Raw genomic sequence first — 13,205 nt, 5'->3', positions numbered from 1 at the left:
CACTTTCAGAAAAGTAAGTATACCAATCACAAGGGAAGGAATGGGTTTTCAAATAAGGGCATCGAAGCCTTGCATAGTTCATAGCGTCACTCACAGCGGTATGGCAATGAATTCTGGTCTTGTGAAGGGACATGCGATACTAACGGTTTGTATATTCATAAAATATTTTTTTACGTTTTCTGTTTCGTTAATTAGTTTGGTATTTATAATCTTACCGGTGTTACGCATTTACATTACAAGGATACTTACACTTATTTTCATATAGTTTTAGTTTAATTTCTTAGACTAAATATTTTTTTATGTAACAAATTTATTTTGTATGAATTTAAAAGTACTAGTATTTGAAATGTGTTGTGCGTATTTTCGTATGGTATAAACTTTAAGGTATAAAATGATTTTAAAAAACTAAACCAAGTAAAATTTGTAATTAATAATATATTTTCATAAGTTTATTCCCACCTTAGTCAAAGATTAAACATCTGTTGTTATTTAGTAACAACGTTTTTACACTGCCACAAGTTTTAATCTTTAATTTGTTTATGGAATTTGAATGTGGCACAATAAAAAAATTAGTAAGTGCAAATTCTTTTTGCAATATTTTAGAAGCTTTTAAAAATAGTTATCTTTAGGTGCTTAAGTTCACTACAAAATATTTAATGGCTAAATTATAATTTTGTTAAAAAGTATTTGAAGCTTTATTAAGTGTTTGAAGGTTTAAATGATGCTAAAAACTTAAAAATATCTTTAAAATACTTTTCTTCAACTCTATAAATTGTACATCCTAATGCTAAAGTATGTAATTTCAAATCTGAGCATAAGAAAAATGTCAAAATGAATATTCCGGAATCATTTAAGCACGTTGTATTTCAAAACTTGAATAAGTTTAAACGTACATTGCTGAAAAAACGATAAATGTGGAAATGCCTTGCAATAAAAATAAATTTTTATTATTCAACTATTTTCTAAACATCATTTAACTTCTAACAACTTTTGTAGTAATTTTTGAGTCAAAATAAGTTCTTTGAGCTAAACGGAAAAAAATAATGCTGTTAAAACTTTAATAGAATCATTAAGACGATATTTGCTATAAAAAGTAATCTTGTGGTTTTACTTTTAATTGTTAAACCTTAGGTTTCGCATATAAAATTTAAAAATTGACGTAGAGAATTTGAAATTTCGGAATTTTAAATGTTTCAACTTGAATTATCTGACATTGAACTGTCGGAATTTTAATTGTCGTAATTTAAATTGTCGAAATTTGAATTGATCGAATTTGAATAGTCATGTAACCTTAAAGAGTCTAACACGAGTAAATTATGCTGCTTATTTATGTATATTTCATTTAATATTTGATTGTATATTTTTTCAAAGTAAAACTTTTTAAATATGTAATCTTTTTTTCTTTTTATTGTGTCTCTCGTTTTATATGTTAATTTGCGCCCTAGGTTTGAATGTTGAGTTTTACAAACTAAATACGGAATTTCATCTAGAACTAGAGTTTGTGTTTTCAGTAACAACTTTTCAACATTGCATTTTTATATATGAAATTATTGCAAATATAAGATTTAATACAGTTAGATTTGTGAAATTCACATGTTTAAAAATAAAAGCTTTATTTAGGTATAGAATGACGTTATTTTTTAAGTTGAGACTTTTTTAGGTAAATGGGTTAAATGTATCAAAGGAGCCTCATGATGATGTGGCGACCATCATCAGAGAAAGTTGCAAAAGCGCACATCGAAAGTCTGCTACTCAAGATCAGATGATAGAGTTAAAAAGTACCCTACAACAAGATGAATCAAAGGATGAGGTTTTTTTAGTCTTGCTTCTAAGAGTTTACATGAAACCGTTGAGTAAAATGATGTTTTAAAAAATTACAACAAAAAAACTGCTAATTTACAATTTATAAATCGCTTTGTAGTTATTTAATTATGCTAATATTTAAAATATTTGCTTATGAATTCAGTCATCATCCAGTGAGGGTAAATTAAAGAAAAGAAAACACGCCCTTGCAAAACGAATAGGTATAAGTCATACAAGCTTGGGTAGCTCTAAAGACAAAAGGTTTGCGTCTCCCATGTTTATTTATTCTACGTCATTTCTTTTAAGTTATTGTAAATTTGATGTTTTAGTTTTGTATTTATTGACTTATAAACGTCAAACAAGATTCATCTAAAACTACTACTAATTGAATGTGTATTATGTTTTTGACTTTACTACAGAGATGAAGACACTTCTGAAGCTAGAAGTAAAAGTTCCCCTCCAACACTTGACGTTCGTTTTTTATACTTATTGTTTTAGACATTTTTCATCTAAGCATAAGATAGTTGAATTTATTATTTTAAACATTATCAATTAGTATAAGTCTCAAAACTTTATTGTTTAAGAATCTACTCAAACACGCTTAACAAATCTCAACAAATAAGCCACAATGTTAAGTTATCAAATTACTTTTAAGACGGTATATAAATTGATAAAGATAGTAAAAAAGAGCTTAATAAATAGACTATTTCTTTAGCTGTTAACTTTTTATTAAAAACGCCTTTATATATCTCGAGTCTATTAGTCTGTTATATTGTTTAGCTTTTTTCAGCTTAGAGATTTGTATTTGTTAACAATTAAGTATGATCTTTAGCTAGATAGCTTAACTTATTTAAATAATTCTTTTTAGGTTTGTCTCTATCTATAAATATAATATTTTTTACTCTAAACTGCTGATCACAGGGGTTGGCAACCACTGCCCGCGACGTAGTTTCAACTTAAAAACAACTTGTGCATATCAAATCAAACTGAGTTTTTTTAGTAACAAATATCTTTAACTGTTGTTCAGTTTGATTTTCAATACAAAGTTGTTATTAAAAGATAGTTTCATTACAATTTAGCATTTAAAGGAATATTGAAACGGTACAACTTTTCAAAATAACGCTTGCAAAGATTTTTTAACATTCCGGCCCGTAAAATTTTACATCTGCCCCGAAATCATCTGTTTAAAAAAGTTTCCCACCCCTAGTTTAGCACATACGTAGAAAAACTTTTTAAGGTTTCTATAACAAGTTCAGTCCTTAATTTATATAGTTATAGTTAATGTATATAAATCGTCTCAACTGTTTATGTAAAAACTTTTACGTAGGTATTAATAATATAAACAGCTTTTTGACAATTGAAAATACTTTAATCACTAGTTTTAATTAGTAAAGCATATTTTTTAACATAAGTATTTTAATGTAGTTGTTTGATTTTTATGGACTTTTCAGTACTTATATGTAAAATACTATTTACTTTATTTCTACTACAGTTAGTTGTAGGCAACCGCCATTTGGAACGTACTTGTATGTACCAATTTGACAATATAAATGGTGTGAGAAATCTTGTAGTTGAAAAGCTAAGTGAAAGTGCTTCAATATTTGATCTTTCAGCACAAGTTGGTGGTGATTTTATTAACCTGCGTGTTTTGATAATTCATGATTTTTATACTGTTATATTTTAAATGATTATGAAGTTTTTATTAAATTGTTTTCATATTAAGTTATATTTTTACCGTAGCTATCTAATGCAGCATTAGTTTTATTATATTTTTTCGATAGTTGTTAGAAGTTTTATATGCGGAAGACGAACGAGTTTTGAGTGATTTAGAGGCATTGGATGATATACAACATTGCATTAGTGAAAAGGTAAAGGAAGTTTATGACAGAAGGAAGCTGCTAAGATCTCAAGTTATAAAAAAGAGGATCAAAGATTATGAGGATGTAAGTTTTTTTTATGTATTTAAATTGTAAATTAACAAAACAAAGATTTAAAAAAAAAATTCCACAAACTCACAAAAAATGTTTTAAAACTTTCTTATTATATTTTTTAAAACAAATTTATAATTATTTGATTTTGTACAGTACAAACGTCACCTATCTGCTTTGATGTGGCCTTCATACAAGAAATCAGTTGACAAAATAAGTGACCCGGATGCAAAAGATTTCTGTCCGACTAACTGTCATGTTAATGTAATGCAGGCTAGTTTTTGTAAAACTTATTATGAAAAGTTAACTTTATTATTAGTATGTGATAAAAAATTTGGTTTAGTAAAGTTTTTGTTTTTAAGTTAATATTATTTTTTTTAATTATTTTGATAATTTGTACGCCTTGTATTTTTTGACAACTACCGAAAATTAAACGATTTTTAAAACTGTGTTTCTCAATGAATTTAAATTATCACAGTAGTGTGTAAAGAAGCTTATTTTACTATGCAAAGAAATAGCAGTATTTGTTTTTCAAATAAGTAATTAATTTATCACACTTTTCTGATAGCTTATAAATAAAAACAATTGTAAACCCCAAAAAGGTTTGCTAAAGAAGAAAAAAAACTTTATTATTTTATTATTTATCTAATATGCACTAACTTTTTTTTAGTAACTGACTGTTCACAGTTTTTTAAAATTTTTAATTCCACTGACAAAAATTAACTTTTACTATAAACTTTTCTAGGTAAGCCATGCAAAAGAAAAGTACAACATGCGTGCTCTTGGTTTGCCTGATCAAAAAACATCTACAAATACTTCAAACGAGGATTTTTATCCAGGTGATAATTATCAAAATTTTCAAGAAAAACTAGCTTTTTAAGTCATAAACCTGGTACTTATGTACCTCAATGATTTGGTCATATTTCTATTATTTTAAACCTTTAATTTAGAATTTTTTTTTTCTCTAACTAGTTCTACAAAAAAACTTATCTTCAAATTGAAATATGTTGATTAAGGTTAGTGATGTACCGGACCCTCAATTTCAGGTCCGGCCGGACCAGGATCCGGACTTTTTTTTCAAATTAGAATCTGGCCGGATCCGGACTTTTTTTTTTCAAATTAGAATCCGGCCGGAACCGGACCCGGATATTTTTTCAAATTAAAATCCGGCCGGATCCGGATTCTTAATACTCTAAGTTATTTGTAATGTAAGTAGTAAAAAAACTTATATGTACGATAATGTAATTTTGTATAACTAACTACTAACTAAGTATAAATGTGTGAAGTTTATCTTTTATGTGTTATATCTAACTATATACTTTTGAATTTTGAAAAATTATAGTTTTAAAAAATTTAGACTAAAAAATTTTAATGTGCTGCTAAAATAATATAATAATAAGAAAGTTTATGATATGTTATTAAGGTCTAGCAAGATTAGCACTTGGTATGTTTGCTAATTTTCTGAACAATATTTACATTTAAATTTTATTAAAATTGAAAGAACAAAAGAAAAACTTTAAATTGAAAGAAGAGTAAAAAACAACTTCAAATTTAAAGAACAATAAAAAACACTAAAATATCTTTTTTGCTAAACTAATAAACTTTCCATGATTTTTGGCAACCAGAGTATCACCTAATTTTAGCTAATATCAGGGTTGCCACTCTTTGATTCAAAAAAACTAACCTGAGTGATTATAAACTTTCCTGAGTCAGAATGAGGTTTTGAAAAACCAAAAAAATAATAACTTTAAGCTAATAATCAGTAGAACAGCTAGCCATAAGGTTGAACATTTTAAGTAGTGTTTACAATTAAGGCTATAGGGGAGTTAAACACTTTTGTTACAAGTTGATCTTATTTAATAGAATACTATCTTAGCTACCAGATGCTTTTTATAGCTTTACAAAGTTCAAAGTAGTTTTTGAGATATAAGCGGTCAAAGCCGAAGAGTTCCATATGGACCTAATGGAAGGCGCAAGCTAAAAACGCGGAAATATCCATTTCACTAAAAATCTATTTCCTCCTAGGTTTTTTAAGCTTGGTACCTCAAATTTTCAAAATAATATTCCTTACATAGTTTAAAAGCTTTTGAGTGTTGGAATTTCAAATAATTGAATTTTACAAATTTAAGGTCTAAAATTCAAAAAAAACACCTTTTTATGAAAAAGGAGTCTTATTCTCAAAATAAAAAAATTTCCTACACTCAAATGAATTAAAATTTAGTAAAGAGTAAACTGAAAATTTAAATAAAATTGCTTAAAAACTGTAGGAGGAGATCGATTTTTAATAAAATGTTTTTTTTTTCGCCCTTTTAGTTTGCACCTCTTATAAGGAAGCTATTGAGCTGGCCGTCTTTGACCCCTTGTATCTCCGAAACTACTTTGAATTTTGTTAAGCTGTAAAAAGTATTTGGTGGCTAAGATTTAAATCTATCAAATAAGATCAACTTGTAAAAATCAAGGTGGACCCCCCATATAGCCTTAACAATCTAAAATCAAGTTCTTGAACAAAACTAACTAGAAAATCACAAAATATTGAAAACTTTATCATCTCAAACTCATGCAAAATCTTAAAGAAAACTAGCCTGAGTTTTTCAAAAAATCTTAAAACTAGCCTGAGTTTTTATAAAAAACTAAACTAGCCTGAGGCAGCCTTAGATTTTCAAAAATTTTCAAACTAGCAGTATTGCCACTGTTTAAGTCAAAAAAAAACTAGCTAAGTGAGTATAAACTAGCCTGAGTCTAAAATTACTATAATCTAATAATCAGTAGAACAGCTAGCCATAAGGTTGACAATTTGGTATAAAGTTTTTAATTTTACAACATATGTAAAGAGTTGCATTTCTGAAATGTTTGTTTCATAGTTTAAATGTAAAAAAATGTAAATTAGTCACGTGTACAAAATAAGCCAATCACGGTAGGTGTTTAATTTTCGAACGTATTTTCTGACGAAAATGACTCTTTTTAATTTACACAGGGTTTGTTTTTGAAAAAATACTTTTCTGTAGGCTCTTTTTTACTAACTAGATCTGAATCGGCAGGATCTCTGTTAAAATCCGGCCGGATCCGGATATTTTTTTTCAAATCAAGATCCGGCCTGAACCGGATCCGGATTTTTTTTTCATATCAAGATTCGGCCGGATCCGGATATCAGACAAAAATGGCATTATCCGGCCGGATCCGGACCCGGATAGTGAGTCCGGTACATCACTAATTAAGGTTCAAATATTTTTTTGTAAAGCAATTTTTTATCGCTTAGGGCTGCCATAAAACCTGGTAGCCTGGAAAAACCTAGAACTTTATACTATCGTTACACGTAAAGTGCTAAAATTTTGATTACATACAAAAAATCTATCATATAAAAAAAACTGTTTTATCATTAGTTTTTTCTTATAAGAAAACACATTTAAAGTAGCTTTATATTATATTTTAAATGTTATTATACTAGTTATAAATTTTTTTTACCTTAAATTTAAGTGTATACCAAAAATGGATCAATATGTTGTTCTCTGAAAAATCTAGAAATATTTTTCAAACAACCTTTAGCAACCCTGCTTAGAACCTCATTTATTATAAAACACATTTAAAGTAGCATTACAGTATCTTTTCAAAATTTTTACACTTTTATAGATAGTTTTTTTACCTTAAATTTTATACTAAAAACGGACAAGAAAACTTGTACTCTTAAAAAACTGGAATAAATTAATAAGTTCGGAAAACCTGTGGCAACCCTGATTGTTGTAAAATTGTATTTTTTCTAGTCTGGTAAATACAAAACTTGCTCTTAATTTTTATTTACACACTGGTTTTACTAATACAATTTCAGATGAATAAATCATGCTGTTTTAAGCTCGAATGAAAAGCTTGAAAATAAAAATAGTTACTAATATTATTTTTGTAGTAAATAGAGTTAACATAGTTAGTCAAGTAATTTGATAAATAAAGTGAATAGTATATAAATATTTATGAATTATTTTTATTTATTGTACTATGATACTCGTTTTAAAACATACTGCTGTTGATTTATACTGGTTTTTGTGTTAATAAATTTTAAATTTTTGTTAAATGAAAACGACTTTTAAGCGTACGCAAAAGTGTCTTAAGTGAACATAATTTTAAAACAAGTTTCTCTTTTATAAGCTACAAAACTGAATATTAATAATTTATTAATTCAAAGCAGAACCGCTTGAATGTAAAGTCTGTTTAACAGAAAACGTCGAGAACACTAGTTACAGTGTTACTTGCATGGCTGCTCCTTCGTTTCGTACGAGAGGAAAAAATCACGGACTGACAGCAATACTTGGAAGTGTTGAGGAAGACAGTTGGATGGATAAAATCCGACAACTAATGGTCAATTTTGATGCTGCTGTTGTTGAGTTAAAGCGAGCTCAAGAGGAACTTAATAGGTATATATACTTTTTTTTAGTTTAGCTGATTGACATTTTATATTTTTCACACTTTGACTACAATCGAATTTCGTTAATTGAAAAAAAAATACTGCAATAAAAGCTTAACTTAAACCTTTTAGAATGTATATATTTAAAAAAAATAAAAATAAAGTATAAACTAGTAGTATCAATATTGAAAAAATTATTAGTAACTAATTTTTTTTTATTAGTATTCAAATACATATTCAAAATAAAATAATAACCATAGAAAAACAGTACAAACTTCAAAATAAGATTTTTTAAATGTCGTTTAGTTACGTGCATTGCTCTTAAACTAAGTTATTTATAAAGTTTGTTTGATTCATACTTTGCCTACTAAGCATGCAAAAAGATGCTTTTAGTTTTTTAATGTTAGCTTCTTATACTATTGAAAGAACAAGCTTACTGAGACATGCATAGAATAAAAGTTGCTGCTTTTTTTTACCCAAAAAGATAAAATTTTATCTTTTATATAGCTATTGTATATATTTGTTAAATTTGCTCATTTATTTAAACAGCTTTCGGTCATCACTGGTAAAAAAAAGAGGAAAAGCTTTAAATATTTTCTACTTTCAGTAGTCAAGTCATTTTAGCTTCATAGCGCACGCATAAAGTTATTTCTTTCACTTTTCACTTTTTGGACAGTTAGTGCTAGTCGAGAATATTTTTTTGTCTTTTACTTCCCTACTGATACCATCTTTGACCGTAACCAAAAAAACATTTTTTGCGGTATTAACACCATTTTAGAATACAACTAATTGATCAGTTTAAAATAAGTTTTTACATAAAAATCTGGTGTCAAAAATATTGATATACATCAGGACTGTATAAATGCACTCCCTCACAATGCTGAAAATTTAGTCGAGGGTTCAAGGACAGTACAATTCAAAGTTTTCAACCTAACTGCAACTGCCGCAACAAAATGTAAACTAAAATTCACCCAAATTTATTTTATAAATTTTCCTTACCAACCAGAATGTTGATTTTCTAGCACTAGCCGACCAAAGCTTAGTTGTTTTATTTGCAAAATTGAAACAGCTGAGTGTTCTGATAAGTTTTGTTTCTGTTTGTAATTTATTTAAAAGTTTTAAGAATATTCAACAGGACCACACTTGTAGTTGTGTAAGACTTCAAGAAAACTCCAATAAATTTTCTACGAGCATTCATTTTTGGATTAATTATAACTCAATTTTACTTACTGTATTTAGTATTTACCAAACATTCAATAGTTCATTCACCGTAACTATCAAACTGCAAAACCACACCCGAAATTAGATTTTATCAAATATTCTTTATAACAACTCCTACCAGTTGTAAAGAAGGTTTGTCCTTGATTGTGCGAGATTAATTATACTTCCCTTCACGAGAATAATCAACTATAACAAATAAAAAGTAAGTACTTAACAAAACACATAACAACTTATGCTTACTAAGATATCCAAGATACAAGCAAGCTACTAGCGAAAAACTTACAAAAGTAACCTACAGTAAGCACAAGAAAAAACTATTAGTCTATTCAGGCGGTGGTGATTGCCAAAGTATTGCATACAAAAGATTTTTATCACAATCATCATATACTCAGGGTTCGTGCGCGTCAGACTAAGTCAGGCTATATCAGTTTTTTTGAAACAAGTTGAAAAACGTCTGGCTAAATCAGTTTTTTATTTAAAAATTTGAGGATTTCAGTTTTTCTCAGTTCAAATGCTTGAAATTTTTGAATAAAAAAAAAAGAGAAATCTTTTTAAGATAAAATTGATATGTGAATTTATTTTTTAAAAAAGTTTTACTTATTAAAGACATAATCAGTCAGTATTTGTAAAAATAAATGCTTAAAACCTTTTGATGAATCTCAAAAAAAAAATTAAGAATCTTCATTATTTTGTTTTGATTAAATTATATACGTCACGATTATAAAAATTCATAAAAAAAAAACAGTTTAAATATTACAGTTTAGTTCAACAGCTTAGCTGTTTGTCTGAATTTGTTTACATCAGCTATGTTTTTCAGAGCTTAGTTGGTTGAACTGTTTTGATTTCTAATTTAAAGGCATTATACCAAATACTTTTTAGATTAAAACACTTAGCAGTTTATTTATATAATTTACTGTTTGTTTAAAGTTAATAGAGATATTCACAACACTAAAACTTAGCTTTAAGATATAAGTACTAAGTTTTGTGAGAGTACAAATTTTAGGTACAATTAATTTTTCCTTACAACATCAAAATATTAAAGGTTTTTCTTTTAGTTTAAGTGTAAGCTTTTTAAATCTGATATGACATCAACAATCACTGAATTTATTTAGAGTTTAGGTTTTATAATTTTGTATAAATTTTAAGTATTAGTCAAATACTGTAATAAACATTTTTTACTTATCTTAATACGCGTGTTTAAGCGTTTCATTTTAAATCTTAATAGAACACGACAATGCACGTCGTTTAATTATAAATCTTCTGGTTATAATGTTTTACTTAGTGCTTAATTAAATTGAACAATTGTGTTTAGTAATATATATTAATTTTCTTACACTAGTAGTAGATTAGAATTAACAATTATTTTAAAACTTATCATCGAATTCGATATGTTAAGGGCATATAGGGGGTCAATTATCTTTTACACAATTTAGTCTTATTTTATTGGGTTGTAACTAAGCTATGAGATGCTTTTTGCAGATTTTTAAACCTTAAAATATTTTTGAGATAAAGCTGGTTGAAGTCGGAGACTACAATAGTACTAATCAAGACCCCCCCAATACCTAAAATGACTTCTAAAGGGGATTTTCCTTAATTTGAAAAAATGTCAGGCTAAATTGGTCTCAGTCAGGCTAAATGAAAAAATGTATACTACAAGAACCCCATGTTTACTCAACTATTTTTTTAGGTTACAATACTAGAAAACTTTTAGTGGTTTTTAAAATTTTAACATTTCAACTAAAATTTCCGACCAATAAAAAATGTAAATTACAATTATGTATTATACAATACACGTTTATGGTAGAATTAAATGTAAATCAATATTTTTTTTATCACAGTTTTTTAAAAAGATCGATTAAAACTAGAATTATTTATACTAGAATATTCAACAAATTGAAGTTTACAATGGAAAATAATTCCAGCACAATACTTCAAACATATGATAAACTACTAAAACGAAATTGCACTTGAACATAACAATTTTCGTTTAAAGCTAAGTAATCCTACAGTAGCTAAAAGAAAAAAGTTTTTAATTTTTTAGTAGTTTTTTTTGCATGGTTTTGTAATATAAATTAATGTTTTCTAATTTATTAAATTTAACTTATAACTTTTAAGCTGAATTAGTATATGGTTTGCGATACTAAAGTTAAGTAAAGTATTAGTATGTCAGCAGCAAAGCTCACTAAAACTGTTGATCGATTCCTATTAAATGTGTAACTGATATGGTAGACATCTAAAAGCTATTTATTAACTTCATATACACTGTTGTTTTCTCAGTAAGACTAAAGTTATTTTTCTCACGCGTGTTATGTTAATCCCTCGCTCATTTATATTTAAATAGCACTGTAAAAAAAATATCCAATACAGTATACTGTTTTCGTTCTCCAAACGTTTAGACAGAAAGGTACCGAGAAGTTTAGGTTAATACCCTGTCTAATATCTCAAAAATAGTATTATCCTAAATGTTAAAAAAAAATCTAATGTAGATTACTAACGGAAGGAAAAAGAGATTCAATGTGCAGCACAATTTCAACTAGAAGCGATGAATATGACCCTATGTCACCTCGTACAAGCCAATATAATAATCTCATCCTGAAGTCTCCATCTGCTGTGAGTGCAAATTGACTTTTATATTTTCTGTTCCATTTTTGTACCTAAAAGTTATTCGTTTCGCAATATTCTGTTCTGTTTCGAATATTTTCCTAGTTTTTACACCAAATTACAAACATAGTAAAAGTTTGATTGAATTAAATTGTAAACTTGTCAAATTATATATAAAGTGGTAGTTTACTTTTAATTTAAAAATTATTTTGTAAACGTGGTCAAAACTATTAATTATAAATGCAATTGTATAACTATATTAGGGAAGTCCATCAAACAGAATATCTATAACTAGTAGTACAACAACTGATTATATGGAAGAAGAAGTAACTACAATCTTGCACAACAATGGTATAATATAGTTTAAAACTTATTATAAAGTTCAATTTGTACAGTATAAATATTTTTAAATAAAACAACTTCATTTAGCCATGCCTTCCTTTGATAACCACAAAAATCAACCTTCAGTCGCTCTCTCTACACAGATGAAAGATATCAGTTTAACCAATGGAGATAATGAATCCGATATGGATTCAGGTATTTTTTAAAATAAGTTTTCAAGCGTTTTAGTTATTTGAATTTGTTTAATGTAAAGTATTCCTTTTAAAATATAAATCTCCAAATTTTGCGTTGTTCAGGTATTCATAGCAACCGCTGCTCTATGGTTGGTAGTGATGGCTCAAGTGGAAATTCCTCAAAATTTCAACATAATCACTTGATGATGTCATCTCAGCACGGTATTATACCTGAAATTAGTAATTCTCCTAAGAAATCAGGTTATTTTGATTATTTTATTTTCGCTAAAGTCTAACTTTGACGTACTTAAATATAAGGTTCTACTAAAAAGACAAACATGTAGTATCATTAACAGTTTTGAACATCACATATCATAAGTTATCAGCACCGAAGCCTGGACTTATGATCGTCGATAGCAACTTGCAATAAACTTTTTTTTGATCATTACAGTAAACCAGAAAGCGAGCTATGTTTATATAAGGCAATTTACATTAAGGGTGCTTATAAAAATGGCGACCTTTGAATTTTCATCCAAAAATGATTTTAAATTTGGGAAACAAATAGCGTGATAAAAGTAGCTTCGTGATAAAACATTTTTTTAGAAAATTTTTATAGAACTCCTGTTAGTGAATTATCAAAGAGTTTCAATAAGTAAAAATAATCATTATTGTTGTCTGCCGGGGGATTTTTTTAATTTTTGAATCCAGGGATGTCCCTAATAGATATTCTAATGTCTAAAGATT

At 27.5% G+C, this 13,205-nt stretch overlaps 1 protein-coding gene across 6 annotated transcripts in view; it reads left to right on the top strand.

The window, feature by feature from the left end:
• LOC145835067 (phosphatidylinositol 3,4,5-trisphosphate-dependent Rac exchanger 2 protein-like) overlaps window positions 1-13,205 on the top strand; it is a 75,252-nt gene that overhangs the window by 51,170 nt on the left and 10,877 nt on the right. For all 6 annotated transcript variants that reach the window (XM_082942612.1, XM_082942611.1, XM_082942608.1 and 3 more), the window contains 13 exons: window positions 10-145; window positions 1,661-1,810; window positions 1,967-2,064; window positions 2,223-2,274; window positions 3,296-3,421; window positions 3,585-3,746; window positions 3,888-4,004; window positions 4,477-4,570; window positions 7,939-8,134; window positions 11,832-11,955; window positions 12,210-12,297; window positions 12,376-12,483; window positions 12,585-12,722. In XM_082942612.1, coding sequence (XP_082798738.1) covers window positions 10-145; window positions 1,661-1,810; window positions 1,967-2,064; window positions 2,223-2,274; window positions 3,296-3,421; window positions 3,585-3,746; window positions 3,888-4,004; window positions 4,477-4,570; window positions 7,939-8,134; window positions 11,832-11,955; window positions 12,210-12,297; window positions 12,376-12,483; window positions 12,585-12,722 — 1,589 coding nt within the window. The remainder of the gene's footprint in view (window positions 1-9; window positions 146-1,660; window positions 1,811-1,966; window positions 2,065-2,222; window positions 2,275-3,295; window positions 3,422-3,584; window positions 3,747-3,887; window positions 4,005-4,476; window positions 4,571-7,938; window positions 8,135-11,831; window positions 11,956-12,209; window positions 12,298-12,375; window positions 12,484-12,584; window positions 12,723-13,205) is intronic.

Source organism: Thalia democratica, chromosome 4 (assembly GCF_965202585.1).
Source record: "Thalia democratica chromosome 4, ktThaDemo2.hap1.1, whole genome shotgun sequence".
In the NCBI taxonomy this organism is placed as follows: Eukaryota; Metazoa; Chordata; class Thaliacea; order Salpida; family Salpidae; genus Thalia; species Thalia democratica.
The sequence above is the reverse complement of the archived record's forward strand: the minus strand, read 5'-3'. Positions and strand labels throughout refer to the sequence as shown.